The sequence below is a fragment of the Dendrobates tinctorius genome, unplaced genomic scaffold (assembly GCF_039654945.1).
Source record: "Dendrobates tinctorius isolate UK_male_01 unplaced genomic scaffold, ASM3965494v1 ptg000162l, whole genome shotgun sequence".
Classification (NCBI taxonomy): domain Eukaryota; kingdom Metazoa; phylum Chordata; class Amphibia; order Anura; family Dendrobatidae; genus Dendrobates; species Dendrobates tinctorius.
This window is the reverse complement of record NW_027361829.1, coordinates 64152344-64168116: the sequence shown is the minus strand read 5'-3', so window position 1 is coordinate 64168116 and position 15773 is coordinate 64152344. Positions and strand designations below refer to the sequence as shown.

The 15773-nt window shown below is 39.5% G+C and overlaps 1 protein-coding gene across 1 annotated transcript in view; it reads right to left on the bottom strand.

The window, feature by feature from the left end:
* The window catches only part of CNTNAP2 (contactin associated protein 2), a 2930334-nt gene that overhangs the window by 439807 nt on the left and 2474754 nt on the right, over nucleotides 1–15773 (bottom strand). The window contains exon 14 of the mRNA XM_073550056.1: nucleotides 936–1092. Within this exon, the coding sequence (XP_073406157.1) occupies nucleotides 936–1092 (157 nt within the window). The remainder of the gene's footprint in view (nucleotides 1–935; nucleotides 1093–15773) is intronic.

Sequence of the window (15773 nt, the reverse complement as noted above, 5' to 3'; positions counted from 1 at the left end):
TCTTATGGGGCCATCAACCTTTATGGAGCATTATATGGAGCATATTTTAATATGGAGCTTCTTATGGGGCCATCAACCTTTTTTGGAGCATTACATGGGGCGTATTTTAATATGGAGCATCTTATGGGGCCATCAACCTTTATGGAGCATTATATGGGGTGTATTTTAATATGGAGCATCTTATGGGGCCATCAACCTTTATGGAGCATTATATGGGGCATATTTTTGTATGGAGCATTTTATGGTGCCCATCATGAACTGTATGGAGCATTATATGGGACTCCTGATTCAATATGGATATTCAAAAATATTTAACCTACTGATATCTCAATTAATTTTACTTTTATTGGTATCTATTTTTATTTTTTAAATTTACCAGTAGCTGCGGTATTTCCCACCCTAGACTTATACTTGAGTCAATAAGTTTTCCCAGTTTTTGTGGCAAAATTAGGGGGCCTCAGCTTATACTCTGGTTGGCTTATACTCGAGTATATACGGTAGTTTAAGCGATAAAATCAAAGAGAAAATAAATGCACACAAAGTCATTATCATTAGACATTATAAATAAGAATAAATGCTTTTCATCTCATCCTCTGGATGAGTTGAAATCATCTTCTGTATGTACATCGATGTGCTGGCACAACCAAATACAAAAATGCTTTATTTTTTTAAAATGATCATTAAAGTGGTAATCCAGGCATACAATTTCTGTTGGATAGGTCATCAATATCAGATTGATGGGGGTCTGATGCTGGAATTAATAACAGTTGATCAGTGGAAGTATTGGACGTTCAACCACTACAGATTCAATATTGATTGCCTATCTTAAGCAAAGGTCATCAATATTTTATGTCCAGACAGTTCCTTGCACAGTCCAATAAAATCTTTGATCAATGTGGGCAATCAATAAAAGGATAGTGTATGACAATACTTACCATTGTCTTTGGTCAGCATCACAGTTACAGTGGAATCTGCTATCAGTGCAGTTCCTATCAATTCCACATGAACATTTCTGAATGCCAGGTCCAGAATCTCCCCAATAATAATGTTTTTCATTGCCTTTCCCAACCCACCATGTGTAAGGATTTCCATCTGGAAAAATAAAAAAAGATTTAATATTAATGGCAATTTACAAAAATGGGAGTAAGAATTCAGTAGACAAGAAAACAAATAAATTATACCAACTTAACATCTCATAATGAACTGACAAGTGACAAGGAAATTATATATTTTGGAAAGCCATGACTATACATATGGACAGGGTTGGATTGGCTGATCAGAGTATTTAAAGATCTTTTGTAGGGCCAACACTCTGACACAACATTGAGATCAAAAAGTTCAGAAGTAGACCACTCAGCTTGGAGACAATCACCTGACAGTTACTGACTAAGCTCTTATTGGGAACTTCACTCCAACAATGAATTTCTAATCCTGAGAAAAAAAATAAAGTATATAGTACTCAACATAAAAGAGTAAACCCCCTTTGAAAAGTAAGATTTTAATCAGTATCTCACTAAACACAAGAACAATTTCCAAAACTTTGACAAGACTCAGTCTCATAGAACATTTTTTAACCCACAATGTGAAATTAAGGCTAGTAAAAGGCTAGTAATATAACTTTCATTACAAAATGTTCAGTTTTACTCAAATTAGACAATGCAAAAATGAATACACCATACAAAAAAACTACTACATCTAGTATTTTGTGATTCATGATTTGTAAGGAAAGCACCAAGAGCTTGGATGCTGGATGGAGAGTGGTGAAACAACTAGTCTCTTCAGAATTCCCGATGAGTGTTTGATTTGGTTCAGATCAGGAGACATACTTGGCTACTGAATGACTTTCACCTAGAGTTGAGCGATACCGTCCGATACTTCAAAGTATCGTATCGGATGGTATCGGCCGATCTTTAAAAAAAGTATCGGTATTGCCGATTCCGATACCGGAAGTCCCATTCAAGTCTATGGGACTTCCGGTATCGGAATAAGAAAAACCCTTTCCTGCCCTTGTACAGCCTCTCTGGGGTCTGTACGGGCCTTTCAGGGGGCTGTGCCGGCCTGCCAGGGGGTCTGTGCAGGCTCCGGTGGTCTGTGCCGGCCTGCCGGTGGTCTGTGCAGGCTCCGGGGGGCTGTGCCGGCCTGCCGGGGGGCTGTGCCGGCCTGCCGGGGGGCTGTGCCGGCCTGCTGGGGGGCTGTGCAGGCTCCGGGGGGCTGTGCCGGCCTGCCGGGGGGCTGTGCCGGCCTGCCGGTGGTCTGTGCCGGCCTGCCGGTGGTCTGTGCAGGCATCGTCCGATGGGACTACAAGTCCCATCGGGCGATGCCTGCTACCATGACAGTGATTGACACATTAGCCAATGATGGGACAGTAGTAGTCCCATCATCCGGCTAATGTGTTAAATGTAAAAAAAAAAAAAAAATTACATGCTACATACATACAACATGCATACTACATACATGCTACATTCATACTACATACTACATACATGCTACATTCATACTACATAAATACTACATGCAACATACATACTACATATATACTACATGCATGCTACATACATACTGCATGCTACATACATACCACATATATACTACATACATACTACATGCATGCTACATACATACTACATGCTACATACATACCACATGCTACATACATAACATATATACTACATGCATGCTACATACATACTACATGCTACATACATAACATATATACTACATGCATGCTACATACATACTACATGCTACATACTACATATATACTACATGCATGCTACATACATACTACATGCTACATACATACTACATATATACTACATGCATGCTACATACATACTACATGCTACATACATACTACATATATACTACATACATACTACATACATACTACATGCATGCTACATGCATGCTACATACATACCACATACATAACACATATATACTACATGCATGCTACATACATACTACATGCTACATACATACCATATACATACAACATGCATGCTACATACATACATACTACATGCATGCTACATACATACTACATGCTACATACTACATATATACTACATGCATGCTACATACATACTACATATATACTACATGCATGCTACATACTACATGCTACATACATACTACATATATACTACATGCATGCTACATACATACTGCATGCTACATGCATGCTACATACATACTACATACATACTACATGCTACATACATACCACATATATACTACATACATACAATACATTCATACAATACATACATAGACATACAGTACATATAACATAGAGTAACATACTTACCAATACTTGTCACATTGTTCCCCGAAGCCATTGTCTTTTCCGGAATAAATATTAACATAACAAACCACAAAAATACTCACCCACGATCCGAAGCAGTCCACGAGTGTGTCCCACGACGATCTTGGGTAGAGAACGGCAGCATCAGATGATGCTGCCGTTCTCTACGGGCTGCAGGAATCCAATGACGGAAGGTAGGTATCCTTCCGCACTGTATTCCTCCGCCACTTAAAAAAAAAAAAGTCCCTAGTCTCACTTTATGCCATTGCTGTGTGGGAATTTCCCACGCAGCAATGGCATAAAGTGAGACTAGGGACTTTTTTTTTTTAAGTGGCGGAGGAATACAGTGCGGAAGGGTACCTACCTTCCGTCATTGGATTCCTGCAGCCCGTAGAGAACGGCAGCATCATCTGATGCTGCCGTTCTCTACCCAAGATCGTCGTGGGACACACTCGTGGACTGCTTCGGATCGTGGGTGAGTATTTTTGTGGTTTGTTATGTTAATATTTATTCCGGAAAAGACAATGGCTTCGGGGAACAATGTGACAAGTATTGGTAAGTATGTTACTCTATGTTATATGTACTGTATGTCTATGTATGTATTGTATGAATGTATTGTATGTATGTAGTATATATGTGGTATGTATGTAGCATGTAGTATGTATGTAGTATGTATGTAGCATGTATGTAGTATGTATGTAGTATGTATGTAGTATGTATGTAGCATGCAGTATGTATGTAGTATGTATGTAGTATGTATGTGGTATGTATGTGGCATGTAGTATGTATGTAGCATGCATGTAGTATGTATGTAGCATGCATGTAGTATGTATGTAGTATGTATGTAGTATGTATGTGGTATGTATGTAGCATGTAGTATGTATGTAGCATGCATGTAGTATGTATGTAGCATGCAGTATGTATGTAGTATGTATGTAGTATGTATGTGGTATGTATGTGGCATGTAGTATGTATGTAGCATGCATGTAGTATGTATGTAGCATGCATGTAGTATGTATGTAGTATGTATGTAGTATGTAGCATGTATGTAGTATGTATGTAGCATGTAGTATGTATGTAGTATGTATGTGGTATGTATGTGGCATGTAGTATGTATGTAGCATGCATGTAGTATGTATGTAGCATGCATGTAGTATGTATGTAGTATGTATGTAGTATGTATGTGGTATGTATGTAGCATGTAGTATGTATGTAGCATGTAGTATGTATGTAGCATGCATGTAGTATGTATGTAGCATGCATGTAGTATGTATGTAGCATGTAGTATGTATGTAGCATGCATGTAGTATATATGTAGTATGTAGTATGTATGTAGTATGTATGTGGTATGTATGTAGCATGTAGTATGTATGTAGCATGCATGTAGTATGCATGTAGTATGTATGTAGCATGCATGTAGTATGTATGTAGTATGTATGTAGTATGTATGTAGCATGCAGTATGTATGTAGCATGTATGTAGTATGTATGTAGTATATATGTAGTATGTATGTAGTATATATGTAGTATGTATGTAGCATGTAGCATGCATGTAGTATGTATGTAGCATGTAGTATGTATGTAGCATGCATGTAGTATGTATGTAGCATGTATGTAGTATGTATGTAGTATATATGTAGTATGTATGTGGCATGTAGTATGTATGTAGCATGCATGTAGTATGTATGTAGTATGTATGTAGTATGTAGCATGTATGTAGTATGTATGTGGTATGTATGTAGCATGTAGTATGTATGTAGTATGTATGTAGTATGTATGTGGCATGTAGTATGTATGTAGCATGCATGTAGTATGTATGTAGCATGCATGTAGTATGTATGTAGTATGTATGTGGTATGTATGTAGCATGTAGCATGTATGTAGCATGTAGTATGTATGTAGCATGCATGTAGTATGTATGTAGCATGCATGTAGTATGTATGTAGTATGTATGTAGCATGTAGTATGTATGTAGCATGCATGTAGTATATATGTAGTATGTAGTATGTATGTAGTATGTATGTGGTATGTATGTAGCATGTAGTATGTATGTAGCATGCATGTAGTATGCATGTAGTATGTATGTAGCATGCATGTAGTATGTATGTAGTATGTATGTAGTATGTATGTAGCATGCAGTATGTATGTAGCATGTATGTAGTATGTATGTAGTATATATGTAGTATGTATGTAGTATATATGTAGTATGTATGTAGCATGTAGCATGCATGTAGTATGTATGTAGCATGTAGTATGTATGTAGCATGCATGTAGTATGTATGTAGCATGTATGTAGTATGTATGTAGTATATATGTAGTATGTATGTAGCATGTAGTATGTATGTAGCATGCATGTAGTATGTATGTAGTATTTTTTTTTTTTTTTTTTTAACATTTAACACATTAGCCGGATGATGGGACTACTACTGTCCCATCATTGGCTAATGTGTCAATCACTGTCATGGTAGCAGGCATCGCCCGATGGGACTTGTAGTCCCATCGGACGATGCTTGCACAGACCCCCGGACATCAGCACAGCCCCCCGGCAGGCCGGCACAGCCCCCCGGCAGGCCGGTACAGACCCCCACAGGGTGCACAGCCCCCCGGCAGGCCGGCACAGCCCCCCGGCAGGCCGGTACAGACCCCCACAGGGTGCACAGACCACCGGAAGGCCGGCACAGCCCCCCGGCAGGCCGGTACAGACCCCGGGCAGTCCACACAGCCCCCCGGCAGGCCGGCACAGCCCCCCGGCAGGCCGGCAGAGACCCCCGGAAGGCCCGAAATGACGGCGCATCATGATGCGCACACACCGCGCATCATGATGACGTCAGTCTGTCAATCAACTTTGAACTTCCGATTCCGATGCCGAATTCCGATATTGAAAAAATATCGGAAGTCGGTATCAGAATTCCGATACAGCAAGTATCGGCCGATACCCGATACTTGCGGTATCGGAATGCTCAACACTACTTTCACCCCTTTCATCTTCAGAAATGCAAAAGATCTGTGTTTTGGATTATTGTCATGTTAGAAAGTGCACGTGTTCTAAGGGCATGGAGAGATGAGAGCATCTTATATTTCAAGATAGAGCAGGATATCTGTGACTCATGCAGTCCCACAAAAAGAAACAACTACCACTATGTTTCACTTAAAAATAGGGCAGCATGAGTGCTGCTGGTGGCAGGGAGCTACATTTCACAAATGTTCTGCTTCATGTTCAAGAGAAGATGCCACCATGACTCTGTGTCCTATGTAGACATGCACTTTCTCAACATGAAAATGATCCAAAACACATGCATTTTGCATTTCTGAAAAACAGGGTGAAAGTGATTCAGTGGCCAAGTGGCTCCTGATCTGAACCCAGCCAAAACACCTAGGGGGGAATTTTGAAAAAACAAGTTGAGCATCACTCTCCATTCAGCATTCAGTGCCTTCCAGTTTTAAGGCACTAAAAGAGGTCGCTCTTGAATAATGGAAAAAGATAGATGTTGCAATACGTCACCATCTTGTTCATTGCATGGATAGAAGACTGAATGTCATTGTTTCTGATGTGGGCTGTATTAATTATTGCATCAACTTATTGGAGTAACTCTAAAGTTTTTGTAATTAAAGTTATATTATTAATCTTACTTTCATGTTATGGGTTAAAAAGATGTTCTATGAAGCTTAATGTTGTCAAAAATTTGGAAATTCTTCTTGACTTCAGTTAGATATTAACTAAAATGTTGCTTTTCACAGGGGTGTACTCATGTATGCTTAGCACTGTGAATGTATGTATATATATATATATATATATATATATATATATATACACACACACACACACTACATGTGATGAACACTACGAATACAGTGGTGAAATAAGTATTTGAAGTATTTGACATGTCACCATTTTTCTAAGTAACTATGTTTCTAAAGGTGCTATTGACATAAAATTCTCACCAGATGTTTTTAACAGCCCATCCAATCCACACAGCCAAAAAAACAAACCATAGCTATCCATAAATTATGTTATGTGTAATAAAGAAAAATGACACAGGGATAAAGTATTGAACACGCTTGCTGAAATTTAACCAATACTTCACACAAAAGCCTTTGTTGGTGATGACAGTTTCAAGACGCCTCCTGTATGAAGAAACTAGTTGTATGCATTGTACAGGTGTGATTTTGGCCTATTCTTCTACGCTACAAGTCCTGAAGATCCCATGGGCTCCTTCTATGAACTCTGAGCTTTAGTTCCTTCCATAATTTTTCTGCTGGATTCAGGACAGGTGATTGGCTGAATCATTCTAGCAGCTTAATTTTCTTCCTGTCATGATCCAGCGTGGATCTGACAGATTAAATGGATAAGTGAACTTTTTTCCCTTTGGCTAGGTGCCAAAGTGATGTGATTGCCCCTGGTGGCCATTAGAATTATTACACGTGGTGTTGTTCATTCTAAGTTGCCCGGTGGTGGTGAGTGGTATCGCACCTTAGTTTTAGGGTTAATGTGCACGCAATTACAAATCAGGTGTTAGGCTCTATAAAAGAGAGCCAGGTGGGTTCAATCACTGTTGGTGATATTGTGTGTTCATTTCACAAGGAAGCCTGGGTGAATGAAGGAGCTGAACATGAGTCCTGCGCAGCCCAGCCAGAGGGGACGAGTGGCAGCTAGGTGGTCTGCAAGAAGGGCTGGCATGGCGTGGTGGAGTCCCAGTTTATGGTGTTGGTAGGAAGTGCTTTCATGGCTTGGTGGAGTGACGACTATGGAGAGAGTTGCACTCAGCATGTGGGACTTGGTTGCTGAGAGCTGTACTCAAGCATGCTGGAGTTCTTTGGCAGGAGCTGAACTCATCTTTGGGACTCTGTTACTGGACAGCTGCAACTGGTGGTGGACTCTGCTCCAAGGCTGCACTATGGTGAAGGATCCAGTTATGGTGATGGATCCGGGTGGAGGAGAAGATGCACGCAGGTGGTGGGCTCTGTTGCTAGGAGCGTACGCAACAGAGCAAAGCTAATTGGTGTATCCCCCGTTTTGTCATCTTTCCTCATGTGTGTTTTAGTGCAGTGGTGGGATTAGTTTCCGCACCGACCAATTCCCTAGTGAGGGTTTAGGTCAGGACGAGCTAGGGTTTTTAGGTTCCTGTTGCGTGCCCGGTGCGGAACCGGCATAGGGAACGTTAGGAGTGCAGGGACACTGGCTCAGGGGAGCTCAGGAGGTCTCCACTTCCCTATTCCCTATCGCAGGGCCCACCATTGTTAATGTTTCCCAGGTTTCCCTTATTGTTTAAATTCGCCTTACTGGAGGCGGGGTTTCCAGACTTGTATATACGTGTAATGTCTAAATTCGCCAGTTGGAGGCGGTGTATCCAGCTGCACGTGTTTATTATTTAAATTTGCCCCACTGGAGGCGGTGTATCCAGGGTCACGTGCGTCACATGGGTTCGCCTTGCGGTACTCGCTGCGTCCAGACACGCGTGACCGTGACACTTCCTCTGAAACCAATTGAGAGGTTGCTTGGCTGTGTGTTTTGGATTATTGCCTTTCTGAAATGTCCACCCTTGTTTCATCTTCATCATCCTGGTAGATTGCAGCAGATTTTTATCAAGAACATCTCTGTACATTTGTCCATTTATCCTTTCTTCAGTTATATGATGTTTGCCAGTGATGTATGCTAAAAAACAGCCCCCACCATAATGTTCCACCTCCAAATTTCACTGTTCGCACTGTGTTTTTGGGGTGATATGCAGTGTCTTTTGGCCTCCAAACATGGTGTGCATTATGGCATTCAAAGAGTTAAATTTTGCTCATCTGACAAGACTATTATCCCATTTGAACATGCTTTTTGTTCAGCTATGGAGTCTTGTATAGTGAGCATGCATACAGACCATGGATGCTGAGTGCATAGAAACAATTGTACCTGTTGATGCCAGGTCTTTCTGTTTCTCTCCACAGGTAGTCCTTGGTTCTCCAACAATTGTTCTGATAAGTTTTTTCATTCCTCTGACTTAAATCTTGTGGGGAGCACCTGATTTTGGCCGGTTTATGGTGAAATTATGTTCTTTCCACTTCCAGATTATGGCCCCAACAGTGCTCTATTAAAGAGCCTTCAGTAGTTTAGAAATTTTTCTGCAACCAATTCCATCAGAAAGTCTTGCAACAATAAGGTTGCGAAGGTCTTGAAACAGCTCACAGGTTTTACCCATCATGAGATTTTTCTTGAGTGGTGCCTTGGTAATGAGACACCTTTTTATAGACCATCAGTTGCTACCATTAGTTTTCACCAAGTGGCGCGATTTCTTTCTAATTACTAATTGATTTCAGTTGGTGCCTTGACTTTGTATGACTTCTTCATGTGTTCAATACTTTTCCTCTTTGTCAGTTCTCATTATAACTTAATTTATGGACATCTATAGTTTGATTTCTTTGCCTGTGTGGATTAGATAGGTTGTTACCGACATCTGGTGAGAATTTCATGTCAATAGCAACTTTAGAAATATATTTATTTAGAAAATTAGTGACTTGATTAAAACTTATTTCACCCACTTGTATATACATATATATCTTAAATGTAATGTATTTGCAGTGTAGCCAGATTGTATTATGTATCAGCCAATGTTAAAGTATGCAGAGTGTAAATATAAATCTTCCCCAAGTAACTAATTTTCATTTCACTCCTGTCTAATAAAGTGTTCTTAAGTATGCATATTGTTTGCTTTTAAAGTTCTCTTGGCTTTTCATTGATTCAGAGGTATAACAATAGAGATAAATGACTAAACAACTTTCTGGCATTCAATAAATGCTTTAAATGAATTACGGTTTGCAGGCAATGACTTAAAGGAAATTTTCATCATTTCCATGCTGCCCTAAACAAGAGCAGTGTAAAATAGCGACAAGCTCCATCATTGCAGTAAGAGGTATTCTACTTTTAAATGCTGACACTTTTCATAGAAAACACAATTTGAGCCAGGCCGGTGAGACATTGGGAGACTTCCCTTCTGGCTTCTCCTGAACAGCTTGGTTTGGTTAACAACAAGTCTTTCCCTAATAGAAATATAGTTCCCTGCAATGATGTAGCTAGTGATGAGCAAGTATGCTCGTTGCTCAGGTTTCCCCGAGCATGCTCATGTGGTATCGTAATATTTGAAAGTGCTTGGAGATTTAGTTTCTGTCGCTGCTGCTGTATGATTTGCAGCTACTTGACAGCTTGAATACATGTGGGGATTGCATGTTTGTTAGGGAATTCCAACATGTATTCAGGCTGTCAAGAAGCCGCAAATCATCCAGCTGCGGCAACAGTAACTAAATCTCCGAGCACGCCAAAATGCTTGGAGATCACCTGAGCATGCTTGGGAAAACCCGAGAAATGAGCATACTCGCTCATCACTAGATGTAGCCTGATGCTGCTTCATGCTGTAGCTGTGTATCACCATCCAAATCACTAGTGCATATTGTCAGTAGTGACAGGTAATAAACATAGACATCCACCATCTTAATGTCGGCAAGATAAATAATTATTTGCTTTTATTAGCAGTAACAGATGATCAGTGGGTGATGGGGGTGTCTTTAGCAGAGCACTGTGCATTCAGCTCAATATTGGTAAAACAGTGACTCCAGGGCTTGTACCCAGTTCAACACTAAGAGCTGTGCAAAGTGACTGTGCTTTATCGTTCATTGATCAGTGGATTAAGGATCAGGTTTCAGTCACTGACCATCAATATTAGTTGAGCAAAAAAATTGCAAGAACTCGGGTCAGCAGCCATATCAGTACTCCATGATTGTTGGACCAGAGAACCTCCATCCCTGGTGCCTATTTTGGTTAGTGGGCACGGCAAGTAGGAAGAAATTTGCAAGTGTTGGATCCAGCGGTGACTAGGGAGGGTGCAAATCGATTCACAGAAACCAGTCAAGCAGTTACACTATTAATCTATGGCTGATAAATGGGAGCTTTACGAAATGCAATCTAACTGTTATCATCCATGGCTCTTCCTTGGATTAGCTATCATATGTGAATTGTGTCGCTATGATGACATTGTTCTAATGATGACATAATGCCAGGTCAGAAAATCAAAACAGAAGCCAAAGATGCCATCAGATAAGAGATGGTTCGCAGGTTTCCCATTGCGTTGGCCGCATAATCAGGTCCGGTGAATCGATTAGCACCATGTCTAGTGGCCACAGACCACCCACATTGCCCCTGGACCAAGGTCCTCTAAGTTATTTTCCCCAATTCTACCAGCAACGTCATATTAATAAAAGTTATAAAAATGATGCTGCTTCTTACACATCCCGTTGCGTAAACAGACCATTTAACGTCAATAACATTAACCAAAAATACATTTTTGTTCTTACAAACTTACTAACATTGCAAGTAGTTTATTCAATTTGAAACATTTTCTCCAACATGCATTGCTTTTTTGTTTTATCATAGGTTATGCTATGCTTGATAGCTTTTCAAATTTAATTTAGAAGACCAAGGAGCATGACAATAACAATCCATTGAATCCCATCATTTTACATTTTATGCTGCTCTGGTTAGTTCCACTTAAATTATTCAACAAAAGTCAGTTCAACTTGAAGTCATGTCCTAAATTATCTGTCAACTAAATATATTTAAGACTAGATTTCGTTGGGAATTATCAGCTCATTTCTTTATTTCTGCCATGTCTTTTCTTCATAAAAGAAATAAAATGTTTCAACGAGCTGTAAATATTTACCAAACAAAATAACAGAAAGTTTTAATAAAGCTTAGCTTAAGCACAAAGCAACATCTACCATCAAAAAATAAAGGTTCAAGCAACCATGTTCTTCTATATGGCAGCTATATACAACATGCCACAGAACAATTTTGTTTTATTTTTTTCATTCCCTTTAAATAAATGATTGAAAACTCCATGCACTTTTAATTTATTCAGATGCATGCAAAGATTGGAACTAGTGTTAGCCCATACCATCTACAGCTGTTTTATCAAGGATTCATACAACTATACTGTATTTGTAAAGTTGCAGGATTCTTTGTAACTATGAAAACTAAATCCAAAAAAACAAATATTACAGTTAATTGAAGAGTTCATAGTCTAAAACACACAATGTTATAAAGCCATTATTACCACAGGAGCAAATGAGCAGAGGAAATAAATGTGGTTTAAATTGCATTCCTATTAAATCTGGAACTGGTTCATAGGTGATCAAAAAAGTTAACAAAGGAATGGCTGAATGTCACAGTGGTTCCCAGTGTTTAGACCAAATACACCATCCACTACTCATGGCAGCATGGTGCCTCGGTGGTTAGCTTAGCTGCTTTGCAGCGCTGGAGTCCTGAGTTCAAATCCCACAAAGGATTGGGCAACATGTATCAGCTGAAATGTTCACTTTAAGGTTAAAATACATCAAATAATCTTATAAGAGACACCCTAAATATAATCTGTCAGTAAGTTCAACTCCCGATCCCCAAATCACACATATAGGCATGCTGGTCTTTGAAATGTAAATTCTTCTCTAAGGGTGTGATAGAGCCTGTCATATACCTGTCCCTAAAGACAACAATCATAGTGTGAATATTGCCTTGGGTTTTAGTGCGCTTTTTGCATGATGTAAAATGCACAGAATGTTATAGGTACTGCTGATGCAACTGTACTGGTAATGCCTAAGGTAACCTGGTATGCTCAGCGTACAGGTAGGGAAAGTATAGAACATAGTTTAGTGCTTAGTTAATGATACATAGGAACATTAGGGTAGATAAGGCAGTCCTTATTAGTGTGCAATCATAGGAATAGTACAAGATACAGTTAAATGTTTTGGCTGTGCCCAGCATTGGAGGGGATGAGGTCAAGCAAAAAGGGAAGTATTTCCTGGATTAGTTAGCTAAAGAAAGTTAGAGAAAGTGTGAGGCTCGGGTGAAGTTCAGGTTCAAGTTGCAGTGGGCTTGAGGCATGTGGAGTGTATATTGTTCTGACAGTATGAGGTCATACCAGATTTCCTATGGATATTCCTGCAACGTCCAAGGCATATGGCCCAAACTAGGCACTGAGGATGGTGCCTTAATCCTTTTCATACACAGGAAACTGGCCGGGGAAACACGTGAGCAAAATGTAATGAATTTCAGGAGTGTTGTGGTGCCCAATGGTCAAGCATAGGGTTAGTCTGAGCTGAATGTGAACAGTGGCTCTAAATGCTCTGTGCTGATGGAACTGGAACTGCATGTGGAGTCAACTTCTTTGGTCTGAGTGGAACTTGTCTTGTTAAATAGCTGTATGGTCTTGGCCACCGTGCTGCAGCTCAGTTTCAAGGTGTTGGCAATCATCTTATTGCGTAGGCCATATTTACATAGAGCAAAAATTGTTGGTTAAGATCCTTAGAATGTTCTTTGCCATAAGGTGAAATGTTGAACTTCTAGTGACCAGCATGAGAGAGCGTGAGAGAGATACTCATAACATCAAATTTAACACACCTGCTCCCCATTCACACCTGAGACCTTGTAACACTAATGAGTCACATGACACCGGGAAGGAAAAATGGCTAATTGGGCACAATTTGGCCTTTTTAACCTAGTGGTGTACTCACTTTTGGTGTCAGCAATTTAGACATTAATGGCTATGTGTTGAGCTATCTAGAGGGCACACCAAATTTACACTGCTGTACAAGCTGTACACAGACTACTTTACATTGTATCGAAGTGTCATATCTTATGTGTTGTCTCAGGAAACAAAAGGTAATAACATTTTTATGATTATATTTATTTTATTTATACCAAGTTACTCTCCTGTATGTGTAAATGTGTTCTTCCATAGAAAAAACAAAGAATCAGTAATGATTTGTGCCTTCTGTTAACCCCAACCAATGAATCAGTGAAGTAATAAATTCCTGTAATCAAACCTTTCATTAGTCATTGTGAACAGAAGCACGGGTGAACTGTGGAATTACGGGGCACACTGCCATCTGAAAATGGAAATTATTAATTATAAATCGGCATAATTATTTTGACCATGTAGTGTAAGACTTATGTAATTACATTTTCAACCCAGAAGCAGTTGGAGGGCAGACAGGGAAGAGACTGTCATGGTTAATATATTGTATATAATTCAGCGTTCCTCTGAGAAAAATTCTGCTGCTCTGTGTATCTCAAGATGTTATGGGGTAATTAGTACAGATGGCGCTGTGAAATCTGATGGAAGGAATAAATCCACCAGAAAACAACATTTTTATGTGTTAGGGTTATGATTCTATTTGTCAAAATAGGTTGTGGATTCTGCTCACTAAGAGTGGAGAATTGTGTGATGTTAACGTGAGCGGGCAACAATTTGTGTGGAAGTTCGAAGTGCTCTGGTAACGAAATACCGTGAAGTTTTTAATTTACTTGATGTGCAGTTACTAAATCTTCAGAACATTTAGGATAATGTTAAAATACAGTATATTTGTTTTAACGTGTACATCAAAGCAAAAATAGTACAGTATAAAAACTGAGTGAAAATATTACTCATATGAAAAAGTGAAAAAGTACACATTGTTGAAATATTTTTACTACTAACTTAACCTAAAGAAAATCTGTCATCAGGAATCTGCCATCAACCTGTTATCCAGGATGGTAACTCGTTCCCAATGACGTTCTTCTACTTTCTTGCAGGATTGACATCATGTAATAAATGAACTTTAAAGACTATTTAGCCAAGCCTATACGATCATGGAGATAGAGTCAATCTCTGGAAAAGTCAGGGTGCTCATTCACTGGGTGATTGACATCATTGACATCCAACAGGGCAGAACTGCCATCACAAGCCATTCAGTGTATAGATGAGGCCAGAGCCAGAACACTTTGCTTTTTTGCACATGTGCTCGATTTAATAAACCAAGAGAGTGAAAGAAGATAAAACTGACTACTACAGTATACATTAGATAGGACTTTAAGTAATCACTGCCAGTCCTAGGGATAGAAACTTCACGTCTAGCTTCCTCTCTCCACGTGAAGGCTGCCGTGCATGTTTCATTAATAGAAAAGGGGGTTGGCATGCTAATCAAAAGGAGAAGTCAGCTAAACAAAGCTGGAAGTGGAGAAGTCGGGACTAGCGCTGATGTTGCAAGACTTTTCTTCTATTACACCTAATAAAACAACATTTTTTTTCCTACCTGGATAAAACCTTTAGTGGGTGATTCATCAAAACTGCTATGCAAGAAAACTAGCATAAAATGCTTTGAAAAGTTGTTACATTTTGTGCAATGTGGAGTTGTGAAAAAATGTAGCAACTTTTGGCATTTTCATGCCAATTTAAAGCAGGTTCGCCAACATGGGCCATGCAGGCGACAAGTCATGGTGTGACAAGGGGTGGCTATGCCTGCCTATCAAATTCGGTGAAGACAGTGACATTTTTTACACCAGAAATGCTACTCCAATGTTATTAAGGTGCTGGTATTGCAGTATTCCTGAGATCAATCAATTTGCATTCACACTGACTCTTCAGGTCCAGAACCTCCCTATTACTTGAATCTTTACA